A 20,768-nucleotide genomic window follows, 5' to 3' on the forward strand; every position below is an offset into this window, starting at 1 on the left:
CCACCAAAATGAAAAGGTAGTCAAAAATACAAAGAAAGAGAAACAATGGAAATATAGAACAACCAGAAAACAAGAGATAAAACGGTAGTATTAAGCCCTCAGATATCAATAATCACTCTAAATGTAAACGGATTGAACTCTCCAATCAAAAGACACAGAGTAGCTGGATGGATTAAAAAATAAGACTCAACAATATGCTGCCTCCAGGAAGCACATCTCAGCTCTAAAGACAACCATAGGCTCAGAGTGAAGGGATTGAAGACAATACTCCAACCAAATGGCAAACAAAAGAAAGCAGGTGTTGCCATACTTATATCAGACAAAGCAGACTTCAAGATAAAAAAGAAATGAGAAACAAAGAGGAGCAGTATATAATGATAAAAGGGATTTTCCACCAAGAGGACATAACATTTATCAATATATATGCACCTAACACAGGAGCACCAAAGTATACAAAGCAACTATTAACAGACCTAAAGAGAGAAATTAACAGCAACACAATAATAGCAGGGGAACTCAACACCCTTACTTACATCAATGGATAAATCATCCAGACAGAAAGTCAACAAGAAAATAGCGGATTTAAATGAAACGCTTGAGAAGATGGACTTAATAGATATATACAGAACATTCCATCCAAAAATAGCAGAATACACATTCTTCTCAAGTGTACATGGAACATTCTCATAGACAGACCATATGTTGGGAAACAAGGCAAGCTTCAATAAATTTAAGAAGATTGAAATCATAATAAGCATCTTTTCCAACCACAATGCTATGAAACTAGAAACCAACTACAAGAAAAAAGGTAGGAAAGTCACAAACATGTGGAGACTAAACAACATGCTACTGAACAACCACTGGATCAATGACTAAATCAAAGGAGAAATTAAAAAATACCTAGAGACAAATGAAAATGAAAATACATCATACCGACTCTTATGAGATGCAGCAAAAGCAGATCAAAGAGGGAAACCCATGGAAATACAGGCCCACCTCAACAAACAAGGAAAATCTCAAATAAGCAATCTTAAACTACACCTAACAGAACTAGAAAAAGAAGAAGAAACAATGCCCAAAGTCAGCAGAAGGAGGGAAATACTGAAAATTAGAGCAGAAATAAATGAAATAGAGACTTAAAAACACAGTAGAGGGCCGGCCCGGTGGCTTAGCAGTTAAGCACGTGCACTCTGCTACCGGCAGCCCGGGTTCGGATTCCGGGCGCGCACCGACGCACCGCTTCTCAGGCCATGCTGAGGCCGCATCCCACATACAGCAACTAGAATGATGTGCAACTGTGACATACAACTATCCATCTACTGGGGCTTTGGGGAAGAAAAAAAAAGGAGGAGGATTGGCAATAGATGTTAGCTCAGAGCCGGTCTTCCTCAGCAAAAAAGAGGAGGATTAGCATGGAGGTTAGCTCAGGGCTGATCTCCCTCACAAAAAAAAAAAAAAAAAAAAAGAAATTTTAAAACAAAACAAAAAAACACAGTAGAAAGGATCAATGAAAGAGGGAGATGGTTCTTTGAGAAGATAAACAAAATTGACAAACCCTTAGCCAGACTCCCTAAGAAAAAAAGAGAGAAGGCTCAAATAAATAAAATTAGAAATGGAAAAAGGACAAATTACAACAGATACCACAGAAATACAAAGGATTCTAAGAGAATACTATGAAAAACTATATGCCCACAAATTGGATAAGCTAGAAGAAATGGATAAATTCTTAGACTCATACAATCTTCCAAAACTGAATCAAGAGGAAAAAGAGAATCTGAATAGACCAATCACAAGTAAAGAGATTGAAACAGTAATCAAAAACCTCCCCCAAAACAAAAGTCCAGGGCCTGATGGCTTCTCTGTAGAATTCTACCAAACATTCAGAGACTTAATATCTATCCTTCTCAAACTATTCTAAAAAATTGAAGAAGACGGAATGCTTCCTAACTCATTCTATGAGGCCAACACTATCCTGATACCAAAACCAGGCAAGGACAGCATAAAGAAGGAAAATACAGGCGAATGTCGATGATGAACACAGATGCAAAAATCCTCAACAAAATATTGGCAAGCCGAATACAGCAACACATTAGAAAGATCATACACCATGATCAATTGGGATTTGTACCAGGGACACAGGGATGGTTCAACATCCTCAAATCAATGCGGATGATTGATGATCCGTCATGATACACCACATCAACAAAAAGAGGAATAAAAATCACATGATCATCTCAATAGATAGAGAGAAAGCATTTGATAAGATCCAACATCCATTTATGATAAAAACTTTCAACAAAATGGGTATAGAAGGAAAGTACCTCAACATAATAAAGGCCATATATGACAAACCCACAGCTAACATCACACTCAACGGTGAAAAACTGAAAGCCATCCCTCTGAGAACAGGAACAAGACAAGAGTGCCCACTCTCACCACTCCTCCTCAACATAGTACTGGAGGTTTTGGCCAGAGCAATTAGGCAAGAAAAAGAAATAAATGGAATCCAAATTGGAAAGGAAGAAATTAAACTCTCACTGTTTATAGATGACATGATTCTATATATAGAAAACCCTAAAGAATCCATCAGAAAACTATTAGAAATGATCAACAGCTACAGCAAAGTTGCAGGGTACAAAATCAACTTACAAAAATCAGTTGCATTTCTATACACTAATAACAAACTAGCAGAAAGAGAAGTCAAGAATACAATCCCATTTACAATTGCAACAAAAAGAATAAAATATCTAGGAATAAATGTAACCAAAGAGGTGAAAGACCTATACACTGAAAACTATAAGACATTGTTGAAAGAAAGTGAAGAAGATATAAAGAAAAGGAAAGATATTCCATGCTCACAGATTGGAAGAATAAATATAGTTAAAATCTCCATACTACCTAAAGCAATCTATAGATTCAATGCAACCCCAATCAGAATCCCAATGACATTCTTCACAGAAACAGAACAAAGAACCCTAAAATTTATACAGAACAACAAAAGACCTCGAATAGCCAAAGCAATCCTGAGAAAAAAGAACAAAGCTAGAGGCATCACAATCCCTGACTTCAAAAAATACTACAAAGCTATAACAATCAAAATAGCACGGTACTGGCACAAAAACAGACACAAAGATCAATGTAACAGAACTGAAAGTCCAGAAATAAAACCACACATCTGTGGACAGCTAATTTTTGACAAAGGAGCCAAGAACATACAATGGAGAAAGGAAATTCTCTTCAACAAATGGTGCTGGGCAAACTGGACAGCCACATGCAAAAGAATGAAAGTAGACCATTATCTTACACCCTACACAAAAATTGAACTCAAAATGGATTAGAGAGTTGAATGTAAGACCTGAAACCATATAACTCCTAGAAGAAAATATAGGCAGTATACTCTTTGACATCGGTCTTAGCAGCATCTTTTCAAATATCATGTCTACTCAGGCATGGGAAACAAAAGAAAAAACAAACAAATGGGACTACATCAGACTAAAAAGCTTCTGTAAGGCAAAGGAAACCATCAACAAAACAAAAAGACAACCCACCAACTGGAAGAAAATATTTGCAAATCATATATCTGAGAAGGGGTTAATTTCCAAAATATCTAAAGAACTCATACAACTCAAAAACAAAAAAACAAACAACCCAATCAAAAAATGGGTAGAGGATATCAACAGACATTCTTCCAAAGAAGATATACAGATGGCCAACAGACACATGAAAAGATGTTCAACATCACTAATTATTAGGGAAATGCAAATCAAAACTACAATGAAATATCGCCTTTCACCTGTCAGAATGGCTATAATTACCGAGACAAAAAAAAAACAAATGTTAGAGAGGATGTGGAGCAAAGGGAACCTTCGTACACTGGTGGTGGGAATGCAAACTGGTACAGCCACTATGGAAAATAGTATGGAGATTTCTCAAAAAATTAAAAATAGAAATACCATATGATCCAGCTATCCCATTACTGGGTATTTATCCAAAGAAATTGAAATCAACAATTCAAAGAGATTTATGCACCCCTATGTTCAGTGCAGCATAATTCACAATAGCCAAGACGTGGAAGCAACCCAAATGCCCTGCTACAGATGGATAAAGAGGATGTGGTATACATATATATATATATATACACACACAAGGGAATACCACTCAGCCATAAAAGAAGACAAAATCGTCCCATTTGCAACAACATGGATGGATCTTGAGGGTATGATGTTAAGCAAAATAAGCCAGACAGAGAAAGATAAATACTGCATGATTTCACTCATATGTGGAAGATAAATGAATACATAGATAAGCAGAACAGATTAGTGGTTACCAGTGGGGAAGGGGGCTGGGAGGTGGGCAAAAGGGGTAAAGGGGCACATATGTATGGTAACAGATAAAAAATTAGACTACGGGTGGTGAGCATGATGCAGTCTATACTTATTTATTTCTATTGATAAATAATAATTTACAGCTGAAATTACACAATGTTATAAACCATTATGATCTCAATAAAGTAGTTGTAAAAAAATGTGAAATACAAAGAAAATGGTTGATTGGATATAATTTTAGTTTTCTTATATCTAAATATTCATGCAAGTAGGTACAAATGTCTGACTACTCCATTATATCTTCTAGTGAAGTTATAACCAAGCATTTATATGTCAAAATATAGTACATATAATTTTCTTAGGTCTTTCCTTATATTTCTCTTTTATATCACACTTATAACATTATATCTTTATTTTAAAATTCTGTGTATATAATTAATATTTTCTAGGAATTTGATAGGCTAATAAAGGGGTATTACAGAATATTTGTAATAAAATGGGGCACTCAACTAAAAGGATTGAAAATCACTCAATGCCTCTGTGCTTTTCTACATTCTTCATCCAGAAAGAGCAAAAGTGCCTAAGTACCTCTGTAAGAGTTTTGAATAACATCTATCTCAATATTGACTCTTCATCTTAATTCAGCATCCCTCCCTCCCTCCACCCCAAAAAAGAGAAAAATAGAAATACTACAACAATAGGCAGGCTTACCAAGCTGGAAATCTGGATTTTGAAAAAATTCATGAAGAACATTCTGAATCTGCAAATCAAAGAAAGAAACATGTATTACTTCTCAACCAGATATTTAGTATTTTAGACTAAAAACCATTTAGTCTTTCAATTTAAGTCCTGGGTTAATCCTTTTAACCCAGGGGAAGACATAGTAATAATTAATATTTACTTTATAGAATATTCCAAGAGATACAAAATGCTTTTGCATATATGTCCTTAATGATTCCCAACCTTTTTGTGTGAGAACTAGGATGCCAAGAGTCATCCTTTTTTGCCCCCTCCAGGGACATTTCTAGCAACTCTCAGACACTGGGCATGATAGAGCTACAGTACCTTTGGCAACCAGCTTGGCAATCCAAAGAATCCTCTATAATTCCTTATTCTTCAATTATTGAAAAACGAAATTTCAGAGTTCTTCTTGGTCCATTTTTAAAAAATAGACTTTAATTTTTAGAGCAGCGTTAGGTTCACAGCAAAATTGAGCAGAAAGTACAGATGATTCCCATATATTCCCTGCCCCCCACCACATACACAGCTTCCCCCACTATGAACATCCCCCACTACAGTGGTACATTTGTTACAATCAATGAACCTACATTGAAACATCATAACCGAAAGTCTATAGTTTACATTAGAAATCACTCTTGGTGTTGTACATTCTATGAGTTTTTTTGTTGTTAATTTTTTTTTAATTTTATTTATTTTTTCCCCAAAGTCCCAGTAGATAGTTGTATGTCATAGCTGCACATCCTTCTAGTTGCTGTATGTGGGACGCGGCCTCAGCATGGCCGGAGAAGTGGTGCGTCGGTGTGCGCCCGGGATCTGAACCCCGGCCGCCAGTAGCGCAGCGCGCGCACTTAACCGCTAAGCCATGGGCTGGCCCCATTCTATGAGTTTTGACAAATGTATAATGACATGTATCCATTATTATGGTATCATACAGAATTGTTTTATCACCCTAAAAATCCTCTGCCCCCTGCCTATTCATCTCTCCTTCCTCCCTCACTCCTGGAAACCACTGATCTTTTTAGTGTCTCCACAGTTTTACCTTTTCTGGAATGTCATAGAATTGGAAACATACAGTACGTAGCCTTTTCACATTGACTTCTTTCACTTAGTATGCATTTAAGTTTCTTCCATGTCTTTTCATGGCTTGATAGCTTTTTTGTTTTTTAAGTGCTGAATAATATGCCATTGTCTGAGTGTACCACAGTTTATTTATCCATTCACCTACTAAAGGACATCTTCATTGCTTCCAAGTTTTGGCAATTATGAATAAAGCTGCTGTAAACATCCATGTGCAGGTTTTTGTGTGGACATAAGTTTTCAACTCCTTTTGGTAAATACCAAGGAGCATGATGGCTAGATGATATCGTAAGAGTATGTTTAGTTTTATAAGAAACTGCCAAACTGTCTTCCAAAGTGGCTGTACCATTTTGTATTCCCACCAACAACAAATTAAAGTTCCTGTTGCTGCACATCTTTGCCAGCCTCTGGTGTTAGTGTTCCGGATTCTGGCCATTCTGGATTCATACCATTCTGGTATGGAATGGTATCTCATTGTTGTTTTAATTTGCATTTCCCTGATGACATATGTGGAGTATATGTCATATGTGCATTTCCCCGATGAGCATATGTGGAGATGTGACATATCTTTTCATATGCATATTTGCCATCTGTATATCTTTGGCAAAGTGTCTATTCAGGTCTTTTGCCCATTTTTCAATAGGTTGTTTTCTTATTGCTGTTTTAAGAGTTCTTTGTATATTTTGAATAATAGTTGTTTATCAGATAGGTCTTTTATAAATATTTTCTCCCAGTCTGTGGCTTGTCTTCCTTGTTCAATTTTTAATAATTCACTTTGAACCAGAAATATGCTTGGCGTTGTATCTAACCAATAAGTATTCTCACATCTATATACACTTAAGAGAAAATATTTAACTCTTAGAGTACAGTTGTATTCTGGAGCTAAGAGACATGGTCTCTTAGTCCACAGAAGTAATTGGTCACATACTAATAAACAAATGAAAGCTATGTCTGCCTATAATGAAGAGTTTGGGAACCTTAGCCAGAGTCAATATTTTGGAAACCTAGCTAGAATTTCTTTTCAAGCACTCAAGAGAAAAGTGAAGAAATCAACTCTCATAGACCAGACAGATCAAGAATCAACTTACTGAAAATTTAGAGGGAGGCGTCTAGTACTCCACTTAGTATTCTAGCAATCACCCTCTTATCACCCACCCCACTACCCTTCACATATATCCCCCTCTCTTACCACTACCATAGGAATCATTCCTTTGGGGTCTAGAATCCATTCATCGAACTGTTCTTGCAGAGCCTGTTTCCGTGTGTTGGCCACCTTGACTTTGACTTCATTTATATGTTCTCTTTGTTCTCGTTTCTGTTTAATATTCTCCTTCATCTTGGATACTCTGAAGGACATAGAAATAGAAGACACGCTGAGTTAATGCCATTGGATTTGATTCAGATTGTTCAAATGGCAGAATGCAAGAGATTAGAGCCTTTTTTAAACTTTGAACTTGTCTTTTCTCCATGAAATCTTCTTTGATTCAAGCCTGCAGTGATCCCCTCTTCCCCTAGCACTTATTGAATTGGACATTAATCATAGGCTGCCTTCTACTATTATTTGGCTTTTTACAGAGGTAGGCCTCACTTTACCCAACTAACTACCATACCTACGAAGTACTAAGAATAGCCCCTGAAGCTGCTACGTATACCCTGAAAGCAAGGTTGAAGGCACTAAGGCCTTAAGGTGGTGGGCCTCTCTCTTCCCTGGACATAGAATTCATCTGGAAGGATTCTGATTCCAGGTGTATGGTAGGAGCCTGGAAGCTGCATTTATAACAATCATCTCAGGTAATTCTGATGCCTTTTGGACCAAACTTTTGATTTCTCTCTGGGAATATATATTGCCAATTTCCTTTTTCTGGCCAGAGTCAAATACTTGGACAGCCCCTGAGCAAAACAGTTACTCTTGTACTCAGAGCTACATCACCCAGGTTGAGAATGGGGGAAGAATTTTGATTTTAATTGTTCCTATGTTCATCATCTCTATTAGGACTTCAAAAAGCCCAAACTGGTTTTGACTGAAACACCAAAGTGGCTCAGAATAATAAATATAGCTGCTGGTTTCAAAAACAATTTTCCAATAACGTTTGAGGCAGGTCTTCATCTTTCAAAGAAGAAAGACTAAGGTAATCTGACAGATTTTGAAACACAAAAGAATTTTCAGTAAGAACTGGTAAATTGGACACCTCTAATAATCCAAAAGAAACAACTGAAATCTAAGTCATTACTTTATGCCCATATGAGGCCTTCAAAATTCTCCAGGAAAATAAGCCTTCAAAAATAAACTTTGAAGTTTGAAAATAAAAACAGCAAAATGTTTTACTAGTGCAGAATGGCCTGTTTCTGAACTGCTAGAAAATCAATTAGTATTTTAAAGGAAGTGCTAAGTTCCTCTGAAGCAACTGCTAAGCAGCCAAACCTCTACCACTTATCTCAGAGCTCCCAGTCCCTTCCTCTTCTGGCTCTCCTTCTCCTCTTCCCCCACTCTTTCTCCCTCTGCTGCTTTATCTCCCTCTCTCTCTCCTTCTCTCCCTTCCTCGCTGTTTCCCTCTTTCTATACCACATTCTCCTCAATTTGGGTCTTCATTCCTGTATGCCTCTCTATTCTGTGTCTGTGTCTTTCTTCTAGCTTTTTCGCATTATTCATTCATTCACTCACTTACTAAGTTAGTCACTTATTCACTCATTACACAAATATTTATTGGGCACCTACTATGGATTCTGCCATTATAAAGCTTAGGGTCCAATGCAGAGCAGAGAAGTAAACAAGATGTATTGTATAATAAGTACTGGGTGTCTCCAGATACTCATGTGTATTAATCACTGAAACACAAAAATGGATTAACAAAATTGGGTTTCTATCATATTTCCATCTGCTTGAAATATTTTTCTCCCCCTGTTTGCTTGACTAGATCCTCCACCTCATTTAGGTCTCAGCTCAGACATCATTTCCTTCCACTTACTAATGCCCACAATTAGAAACAAAACCTAGTTGTGTGCTTCAAGATCACTGTACATGAGACTCCAAATGTAATTCAAATGGATTTTAAATTGATTATGTAACTCGTTCAGAGAATGAATAAAATTTCTCTTCTGTGGTCTGCATTATCTCAGGAGGATATCTACATCAATCAACAGAATTCTATAGCATCCAAAACTCTTAACTTTGGCAGTGTAGGGCAGACATAACCTGCAAGCGGATTCTAAATATAAATCTACATTTAAGAAGACTGGAAAGGAGGAAAAACTGCAGTGTAGTAAAATGCAAAAATGATCACCAATTCTTCCCACTCCTGTATGCATGTCTGTTTGTATGCAACGTAACTTTGAAGCTCCTCCCATTAAGAAGTAGAGTATATTTCTGCATCCCTTGTGTCAGGCTGTGGCTGCTTTGGCCAATGGGCCATTAGGAAACATGATGCAAGCACAAAGTTGAAAAGTGTTATCAATTATATCACAATGAAACTGGAAAAAAAAGATAAGAAAAGTGCTTGAACATTGGAGCTTGCTCTCTTTTACTGAACTTAGGAGCCCTTCCACCACCACCTTGGAAATGAGCGTAGGCTAGCCTGCTGAATGATGATCCAGTTACCTCTACTGCTTTTGCAAATAGTGAACCAACCACTAGACAAGTGATTAAGGCCATCAGTTGCCACGTTACTGCAATGCCCAAGTGAGTCGAACTGATACCATGTGAAGCAGAGATGAGCCAAGAGCCCAGCCCAAAGTTACCAATCCACAAAATCATAAGCAAATAAATAACTATTGCTTTAAGCCACTAAGTTTTGAGGTATTTTGTTATGCAGCAAAAGCTAATTAATAAAGTAGTTTCCCCATACAAGTGTTTTGAGAGCTTTTAAAGAAAAGCACAGTATAAATCTAACTGATTAAAGAATAGAAGTAGAATGCTTCCCTAACCTAGTTGTGACAGTCCATATGCTATCCATCCAACTGTACAAAGAAACTCTTCCACTTACAGCAGCATTTGCCTAGATTATATCAAAACTGAATGTTGTATTTCATCAAAACTGGTTCTAACCAGCTTAAATGGATAATTGACCATGAACTTTGAGTGACCAGTACACCAGACCACTACTGAAGACGCTTTCTTGACTGCTGAACAATGGGACTTGTTTTAATCAATCATGTACAAACCTACAGTCTCTGTCATATACAGTGTGATAGTTTTCAGTTGTTATAAGTATAACCATTAGAAAGCTCCCTTCCTAACACTTAAAAACCCCTGAATTTTCTCCCTCTGCAAACTACTCAGTGAATTCTTCACTGGTGTATATTCTCTTGCCTGGCAAATTAATAAACTCAGTTTTTGTTTGTTTGTTTGTTTTTAAGCTCTGGTGGTGTTAGTTTCACAAAGCTAAACTGGACTTCTTGCCATTCCTGGAACATGTCCATATTATTCCTGTGATGAGTATTCCTATAAAAATCCATATATGACATATGTCTACATAATTATTATACTTAATTCTTATTTTCTTTTTGTTTATTCAATATATATCTTATTATGAACTGAGGTTCCTGACATAAGGTGTAATGCTTAAGAAAAATCTAAGTTACTGGTTAATCAATGATATTTGAACAAATAAATAATTAGGCCTATTTGGAATTTTATAAGATGATGAAGAACATTTATCATAGCCTCCTCATTAAATACTGATGATTAATTCCAAAGATTTCAAAATTAAATACTCAATTACTCCAAGTTAAGACATATCTCAAAATAATATTACGTATCTAAAAACAAAAATAAAAAAGTAAAACAAAACAAAAAAAAAACAAGAAAACTTTCATCATGAGAGCAAAAGCCAGATTAGAATAGGTTATTTAATTCATTTAACAATAATTCATTTAACAATAAAACCTTGAGAAGGAACTGGATATACAAACCCAGGAAGTTAATAGAATAACCAGGGGCTGGCCCCATGGCGTAGCAGTTAAGTGCGCATGCTCTGCTGCTGGCAGCCCGGGGTTCGGATCCTGGGTGCACACCGATGCACTGCTTGTCAGGCCATGCTGTGGCGGCATCCCATATAAAGTAGAGGAAGATGGGCACGGATGTTAGCCCAGGGTCAGTCTTCCTCAGCAAAAAGAGGAAGATTGGCATGGATGTTAGCTCAGGGCTGATCTTCCTCACACACAAAAAAAACGAACACCCAATTATCTCAATGCAAAAAGACCTCCAAGACACAAGATAATAAACCTGTCAAAAGTTGATGACAAAGAAAGAATATTAAAAGCAGCTAGGGGAAAAAACCCCAATAACCTACAGGGGAACCCCCGTTCAGCTATCAGCAGATTTCTCAGCAGAAATTCTATAGGCCAAGAAAGAGTGTAATGATATATAAAAATACTGAAAGATAGGAACTGTCAGCCAAGAATACTCTGTCCAGCAAAGTTACTCTTCAGATATGAAGGAGAAATACAGGCTTTCCCAGACAAGTAAAAGCTGAAGGAGTTCATTGCCACTAGACCTGCCTTACAAGAAATGTTGAAAGGAGCTTTCCTACCTGAAATGAAAAGGCAAAGGTATACAAAACTTTGATCAAGGTGATAGATAGACAGACAGCATGAGAAAATTGCAACTGTATATCAGAAAGGTTGGTAAACACAATTATAACATAAAGGTTAAAGGGAAAGGAAGCATTAAAAATAACTATAACCACTTCAATTTGGTGATAAACTCACAACATAAAAAGAGATAATTTGTGACAACAAAAACATAGAAGGGGAAGAGGAAAAGGAAAGATATGTATAGGCAAAGGAAGATAAGACGCTATCAGCAGTAAAAGATCTTATCTATGAGACCTTTTACACAAACCTCATAGTAACCACAAAACAAAAATTCAGAGCAGAGACATGAAACATAACAAAAAGAGAAAACTGAGAAAAACACAGAAAACCATCAAACTGAAATGAAATGGTAGACAGAAACACAAGGAAAAAGAAACAATGGAAATATAGAGCAGCCAGAAAACAACAGATAAAAATGGCAGTATTATGTTCTCATATATCAATAATCACCATAAATGGATTGAATTCACCAATCAAAAGACACACAGTGGCTGGACGGATTAAAAAACAAGACCCAACAATATGCTCCCTCCAGGAGACTCATCTCAGCTCTAAAGACAAAGATAGGTCCAAAGTGAAAAGACGGAAGATAATACTCCAAGCAAAGGGCAACCAAAAGAAAGCGGGAGTAGCCCATACTTTTATCAGACAAAATAGATTTCAAGCCAAAAAAGATAATAAGAGACAAAGATGGACATTATATAATGATAAAGGAGACAATCTATCAAGAAGACATAACATTTATTAATATTTATGCACTTAACATAGCAGCACAAAAATATATAAAGCAATTATTAACATACCTAAAGGGAGAAATTGACAGCAACACAATAATAGTAGGGAACTTTAATACCCTACTTACATCAATGGATAGATCGTCCAGACAGAAAGTCAACAGGGAAACATTGGCCTTAAATGAAACATTGAACCAAATGGACTTAATAGGTATACATAGAACATTCCATCCAAAGGCAGCAGAATACACATTCTTCTCAAGTGCATATGGAACATTCTCAGAGATAGACATACGTTGGGAGATAAAACAAGTCTCAATAAATTTAAGAAGATTGAAATCATATCAAGCATTTTTTTGACCAAAACAGTAGGAAACTAGAAATTGACCACAAGAAGAAAGCTGGAAAAGTCACAAATATGTGGAGACTAAACAACATGCTACTGAACAACTATTGGATCAATGAAAAAATGAAAGGAGAAATAAAAAAATACTTGAAGACAAATGAAAATGAAAATATGACATACCAAAATCAATGGGATGCAGCAAAAGCAGTACTAAGAGGGAAGATGATAATAAGACAGGCCTACCTTAAGAAACAAGAAAAATCTCAAATAAATAATCTAATATTACACCTAAAGAAACTAAAAAATGAACAAACAAGGCCCAAAGTCAGTAGGAGGAAGGAAATAATAAAAATCAGAGTGGAAATAAGTGAAATAGAGACTAAAAAGATGCTATAAAAGATCAATGAAACTAAGAGCTGTTTCTTCGAAAAGATAAACAAAATTGACAAACTTTTAGCTAGATTCACTAAGAAAAAAAGAGAGAAGGCTCAAATAAATAAAATCAGAAATGAAAGAGGAGAAATTACAATGGATACTACAGAAATACAAAGGATTATAAGAGAACACTATGAAAAGCTATACACCAACAAATTGAATAACCTAGAAGAAATGGATAAATTCTTAGAATCATACAATCTTCCAAAACTGAATCAAGTAGAAATAGAGAATCTGAATAGACCAGTCACTAGTAAGAAGATTGAAACAATAATCAAAAACAAAAGTCCATGACCAGAAAGCTTCTCTGGTGAATTCTACCAAACATTCAAAGAAGATTTAATACCTATCCTTATCAGAAATTCTTACAAAAAATTGAAGAAGAAGGGATGCTTCCTAACTCATTTTATAAGGCCAACCCATTGGCCAACCCTGATAACAAAACCAGACAAAGACAACACAAAAAAAAGAAAATTACAAGCCAATATCACTGATGAACAAAAATCCTGAACAAAATATTAGCAAACCAGAAAATACATTAAAAGGATCATACACCACGATCAACTGGGATTTATTCCAGGGATGTAAGGATGGTTAAACATCCCACAAGTCAATCAATGGGATACACATTAACAAAATGAAGAATAAAAATCATATGATCATCTCAATAGATGCAGAGAAAGCATTAGACAAGATTCAGCATCCATTTATGATAAAAACTCACAATAAAATGGGCATAGTAGGAAAGTACCTCAACATAATAAAGGCCATATATGACAAACCCACAGCTAACATCATACTAAACAGTGAAAAACTGAAAGCTATCCCTCTAAGAGCAGGAACCAGACAAGGATGCCCACTCTTGCCACTCTTAGTCAACATAGTATTGGAAGTCCCAGCCAGAGCAATTAGGCAAGAAAAAGAAAAAAAAAAAGGCATCCAAATTGGAAAGGAAGAAATAAAACTGTCACTATTTGCAGATGACATAATTTTATATAGAAAATCCTAAAGAATCCACCAAAAAACTACTAGAAATAATAAATGAATACAGTAAAGTTGCAGGGTACAAAATTAACATACAAAAATCAGTTGCAATTCTATACACTAACAACAAAATAGCAGAAAGAGAAATCAAGAAAACAATACCCTTTATAATCACAACAGAAAGAATAAAATATCTAGAAATAAATTTAACTAAGGAGGTGAAAAACCTGTAAACTGAAAACTATGAGACATTGTTGAAAGAAATGGAAGAAGACACAAAGAAATGAAAAGATATTCTGTGCTCATGGATTGGAAGAATTAACATAGTTAAAGTGTCTGTATTACCCAAAACAATCTACAGATTCAACACAATCTCTATCAAAATCCCAACAACATTTTTCACAGAAATAGAATAAAGAATCCTAAAATTTATATGGAACAACAAAAGACCCTGAAAAGCCAAAGCAATTCTGCAAAAAAGAACAAAGCTGGAGGTATCACACTCCTTGATTTCAAAGTATACCACAAAGCTATAGTAACCAAAACAGCATGGTATTGGCAGAAAGACAGACATACAGATCAATGGAACAGAATTGAGAGCCCAAAAATGAACCCACACATATATTGACAGCTAATTTTCAACAAAGGAGCCAAGAACATACAATGGAAAAAGGAAAGTTTCTTCAATAAATGGTACTGGGAAAACTGGACAGCCACATGCAAAAGAATGAAACTAGATCACTATCTTACACTACACACAAAAATTAACTCAAAATGAATTAAAGACTTGAATATAAGACCTGAAACCATAAAACTCATAGAAGAAAATATAAGTTGTACGCTCTTTGACATCAGTCTTAGCAGTATTTTTTTGACTATGTCTCCTCAGGCAAGGGAAATAAAAGCAAAAATAAACAAATGGGACTACATCAAACTAAAAAGCTTCTGCAAAGCAAAGAAAACCATCAACAAAATGAAAAGACAACCTACCAATTGGGAGAAGATATTTGCAAATCATGGATCTGATAAAGAGTTAATATCCAAAATATATAAAGAACTCATACAAATCAACAACAAAACAACTTGATTAAAAAATGAGGAGAGGATCTGAATAGACATTTTTCCAAAGAAGATATACAGATGGCCAATATGCATATGAAAAGATGTTCAACATCACTAATTATTAGGGAAATGCAAATTAAAATCACAATGAGATATCACCTCACACCCGTCAGAATGCCTATTATTAAAAAGACTAGAAATAAGAAGCATTGGAGAGGATGTGGAGAAAAGGGAACCCTTGTACACTGCTGGTGGGAATGTGAATTGGTGTAGCCACCATGGAAAACAGTATGGAGATTTCTCAAAAAATTAGGACTAGAACTACCATCTGATCCAGCTATTCCACTTCTGGGTACTTATCCAAAGAATACAAAAACACTAATATGAAAAGATCTATGAACCCCTATGTTCACTGCAACATTATTTACAATAGCCAAGACATGGAAATAACCTAAGTGCCCATCAACAGATGAACAGATAAAGAAGACGTGGTGTATATATATACAAGAGAATACTACTCAGTCATAAAAAAGATGAAACATTGCCATTTGCAACAACACGGATGGACCTTGAGGGCATGTAAGAAACGTCTTATAGGCCTAGTTAAATATTTTGGTCTTTATCCTAGGAGTAAAGGGATACATTGAAAAGTTTCACATTGTGGAAAAACAGGATAAGATTAACCATTTTAAAAACCACTCCAGTTACAGTTAAAGAATAGATTGGAAGAAAGCAAGAGTGGATGTAAACATACCAGTTAGGAGACTGCTGCAATCGTGCAGGTGAAAGATAATGGTAGCTTAGACTAGGGTGGCAGCAGTGGGGAGGGTCAGAAAGGAACAGATTTAAGAGAAGGAGGTAAAAATCAACAGGACTTAATGATTGACAGGAATTGAAGAGTGAGGAAGCAGAAGGCGTCAAGGTTGATCTCTCAGGTTTTGGCTTAAGACTCTGGATGAATAATCAAATAAGACAATGAGTTGATGAAATTTAGGAGACTGCGAAAACATCCAAGTGCAGATATTGAATAGACAGTTGCATATACTGGTCTGGAGCTCAAAAAAGGTGTTTGGGCTAGAAATATAAATCTAAGAGTCATGAATGTACAGATGGTAACTGAAGTGATGTGTTGGAACGAGAGCACTCAGGGAGGGATTATGGAGTGAGAGGAGAACCATGTCTTAAGGAACTTTAACATTTGAAGATCACGTAGCAGAGAATGAGCCAGCAAAGAACACTGAGAAGGACTAAACAGAAGTAGAAGGAAAACTAGTAAAGAATGATATCATGCAAGGGAAGGGAAAGAGTATTTCAAGGAGGAAATGGTCAACATCATTGACTACTGCTAAGAGGTCAAGCAAGATGAGGACTGCAAACTTTCCACTGGGCCTAGAAGCATGAAAAATATTGTGATCTTGGTAAGTGCCATTTATTGAAGAGATCCTGGAACAAAGCCCAGATAGAACAGGTTGAGAAATGTGTGGGAAGTGGGGAGAGTGTACATGGACAAATGTTTTGATAAATTTAGCTATGTTTTAGTTATATTTCCTCAACCAGAGTGTATAAGTTCCTCATGACAAGAACCAAATTTTGTATTTTTTCCTTATAAGGTATGTCTCAACATTGATCATTCAGTGGCTATGCAATAAGTATACTGATTGAATAAGTGAAAACTTCTCAATAAATTTATTAATTCGTTCATCTAACAAACATTTATTGAGTTCCATCACATGCCAAGCACTGTGCTTAGTGTTGGAAATACAGGTATGATAGAAAATAGTCCGTCTTCAAAGAGATTATGGGGAGGTAAATCAACAATTACATTACAATGTGCTAAGAGCTGACATGAACCTACAGGTGCTTAGGGAATATAAAAGAGAGTGCCTAATCCAGACCAGATGTGACAGAAGGTATCCCAGAGGAAGTGATACTTGAGCTGATTCTTGATGGACAAGTAGAAATTAACCAGCTAGAGAAGGGAAGAGAAGGATATTCTAGACAGAGAAAGCTGGCTAGCTTTTTTTTTTTTTTTTTCTTAGAGAACATCTGGCTAGTGATTTTGATTAGTTGATAGGTAGGAGATGATAAAATTGATGTGCATAAAGAATGCAGCACCTGGCACAGGTGGACTAAGTCAAAGTTTGGTGGTCTAGTTCATTGTCACTAAATGCTGGGTACCTCAGATCTAGTGCCTCCAAGCTTTGAAGCTGGCCTTGTTGGTGAAGATTTCCTATTTCCAAATGAAGTGGTTGAATTCCAATTGAACCACCTTCCTGGAGGATTAAGAGCAAGGCAGAGGCCACCAGAGTAAGGATATTCCCCAGTGGAAGGCTGGGAAGCATCTGTTTTGATGGTGTAGAACCGAGCTAGGACAGAGGATATATAAATATTCAATACATATTGACAAGATGATTAATGTTAATAATATCACCTGTGGGAGAAGCACCTATGGGATTTCCTAGCATAATATAGGCACAAGGATTTGGCTCAGTAAAGAGGTGGCAGCTGGTGTGGAGTATGAGCAGACAGACATCAGTCTAGGAAGTCACTGTCTCCTGGCAACAGAGGAAGACCCATAGTAAGGATGAAACATTCCCTCAGTCTTGCCAAGTCCTAGTGCTGGCATCTTGTAAGGATGAATTAGACATTTTGAGGGTTTTTTTGAAAGACAAAAAGTAAGTACTTAGAAGTAAATCTTCAAACTGTTTGCAGACACTACATTCCAATAGAAAACATACACGATGGATTTTGTCACATAGTCTGCATTAAGTTCCTTGAACACTGTACATGAGTTAATTTGCAGGGAATTATAAGCAAAATAAAGGCCTATGTCTCTTTCCCTTTAGATTCTGCTTGGTTTGTGTATTCTTAATGCTTGAACATTTATACTGACTTATTTTTCTCCTTTATGTAGCTGTGGCACAGAAAGTAATTTTATGTAATATTTCTTTCTATCATGGATTAAATGTTCCATTATTAGTCCATAAGGCTAATAAAGAGGAGTCACAGGAAAAATGCCCAAAAAGATATCTCAAGGTACAGCACAGGGACCATAGTGATTACGAAACAACAGACCGAGTCCCATAAGATTAGTACCATATAGCCTAGGTGTGTAGTAGGCTATACCATCCAAGTTTGTGTAAGGACACTCTATGATGTTCATATGAGGAAACTGCCTAATGACGCATTTCTCAGAATGTATCCCTGTCGTTAAGCAATGCATGACTGTAAATAAATTCCACCACGTAGAAATAAAATATCTTCTGCATGACAAAAAATAAATGGCAGGAGAAAATCAGAGAAAAATATTTGTAACTCATTCACATGCTTTGGTATAAAAGGAAGAAAAGTAAGAATCCATATTTGCATTTGTTTATGTATGCGTAAAGAAACTCTGGAAGGATCCACTGAACACTAAGAACAGTAGTTATTTATGGTAGAGGTAGAGTACTGGGTAGATGGAGGATAAGAATGGGAGAGAAACTTTTCACTGTATAATTCTTCATACATTTTGGCTTTTGAACCAGGTAAATATATTGCCTATCTGAAATGTTAAATTTTTAAAAAGTCCCTACTGGGGCCAGCCCCAGTGGCCTAGTGGTTAAGTGTGGCGTGCTTTGCTTCAGCAGCCCAGGTTTGGTTCCTGGGCATGGACCTACACCACTCATCAGTGGGCATGCTGTGGTGGCAGCTCACATACAAAATAGAGGAAGATTGACAACAGATGTTAGCTCAGGGTGAATCTTCCTCAGCAAAAAAAAAAAGTCCCTACTCTCATATAGCTTACTTTCCAGTGCAGGGAGACAGGTAGAAAACAAATAAATATACAGTTGGGATCCTAGTGAAATAACTAAATCCATGAATACAAAGAACTTATTTAATATACTTCATTAATCTTCAAAGTGCCTCATAAATAGTGAAGCACATAGTAGTAGCTTAATAAATACTTTTTGAATAACTATAAAATTACTTATTTTAAGTCCTGTTTGTATGATTATGTTATTGTTCTACTTGCTTTTCAACGTAAGGAGCTAGATCATCAACTGAAAATGTAACAGATTGTACCTGTTGCAGATAGTGTTGGGAACATGTATCTTCAGGTCTTCTGTGACATCTCTCATCACCCTCTGATAACCAGACATTCCCGAGTCTTTGATATAATAAGGATTGTTTCTCATTAAGTATTCTCCCAAATAATTAATTGGATCAAACTTGGTTGGAATATCAACTTCTGGCAAAAGCTTCTTCTTTTCCACTTGCATTAACATTTTTTCAACTCCAGGAACTAACGTGGGTAGAATTTTGTCAAGCAAATATGCACGAGCACTTAGTGTCATGTTTTCAGTATTAAACCACTCCTTAGCCAGATTATCCTTAGGGAGTTTTTTTTCAGCCTTTTTTTCTAGTTCCTTCTTCAGATTATCCTTATCTATTATCTTCTGCTGCATTGCCTGGGCTCTTGCCTCCACTCTCTCAAAAAGATTTTTATTCCATGGTTGTTCTAGCTTTGAATTCAGCACAGTTTGATCTAAATTGAAAATCACTTTTGCAGGTTTTCTAACCACAATATTCTTTGAGACTCCAATGTTAGAGTCCTTTATTGAACCAGTTGAGATTTTTGGCTGTCCCTCCATGTTTAATTCTGAGGGGAAAAAAAGTGAAATGTAAGAAATATTAGAAATACTAGAAGTAGTAGTAATCAATGTTACTTTAGAATATTATTAGAAAAAAAGTTTTTTACATCCATTTACATGGTTATTTGAACACAGGTGAAAATAACAGAAAACCAGACAACAGTGACTTGAACCATAAGGACATTTATTGTGGACTTAATCAGAAGTCATTCAGCAGCTCAGTGCTTTTCATTAAGTACCTAGCCTGTTTCTATCGTTCTTTATTCACTTTTTGTGCTTATACCTCAGGATCACAAGACAGCTATTGCAGCTCCAGGCATCACTTCTTTATAGCAAAAAAGGATTGAGAACAAAGGGGCTTTCTCCTCTCGAGGTTCTATTATATTATCCAGGAAGATCCCAGACACCCCACTCCAAGACTTTCCTTTACATTTCATTGGCCCTAATTAGGTTACATGCCCATCCCTAGACCAATAGCTGGTAAAGGGAAAAGGGATTACTATGAATAATTTTGACTAATCATAATTTATTCCCTTATGTCAGGGTTTAGACCAAGTTCCCTGATATCAAGTGATTTCCATCTGCTACAAAATTGAGGTTCATTTGGCAGGCAAAAAGGTGGGGCTGAGTAGGCAGTGAAGAAAGTCTACCACACATGTATATTTAAATATATTTCTTCCCACTCTAATATTTTCAACCTCTTTCATGATTTCATTAAAAAAATTCAGTATGGAGAAATTAGACCAAGATAGTGGACTGAGAACAGGTACCTACATCTTCTGCCTAGCCAAATCTCTAGAAATGACAGAAAAGGTTGTGTGTGTGCATTTTAATATAA

General features: G+C 36.2%; 1 protein-coding gene across 1 annotated transcript in view; it reads right to left on the reverse strand.

Moving 5' to 3' along the window:
- The window catches only part of EFCAB5 (EF-hand calcium binding domain 5), a 113,594-nt gene that overhangs the window by 78,376 nt on the left and 14,450 nt on the right, over positions 1 to 20,768 (reverse strand). Inside the window, exons 4-6 of the mRNA XM_058559468.1 lie at positions 19,362 to 19,938; positions 7,333 to 7,489; positions 5,037 to 5,085 (exon numbers count right to left, since the gene is read on the reverse strand). Of these exons, the coding sequence (XP_058415451.1) occupies positions 5,037 to 5,085; positions 7,333 to 7,489; positions 19,362 to 19,938 (783 nt within the window). The remainder of the gene's footprint in view (positions 1 to 5,036; positions 5,086 to 7,332; positions 7,490 to 19,361; positions 19,939 to 20,768) is intronic.

Source organism: Diceros bicornis, chromosome 18, assembly GCF_020826845.1.
Source record: "Diceros bicornis minor isolate mBicDic1 chromosome 18, mDicBic1.mat.cur, whole genome shotgun sequence".
Taxonomy (NCBI): Eukaryota; Metazoa; Chordata; class Mammalia; order Perissodactyla; family Rhinocerotidae; genus Diceros; species Diceros bicornis.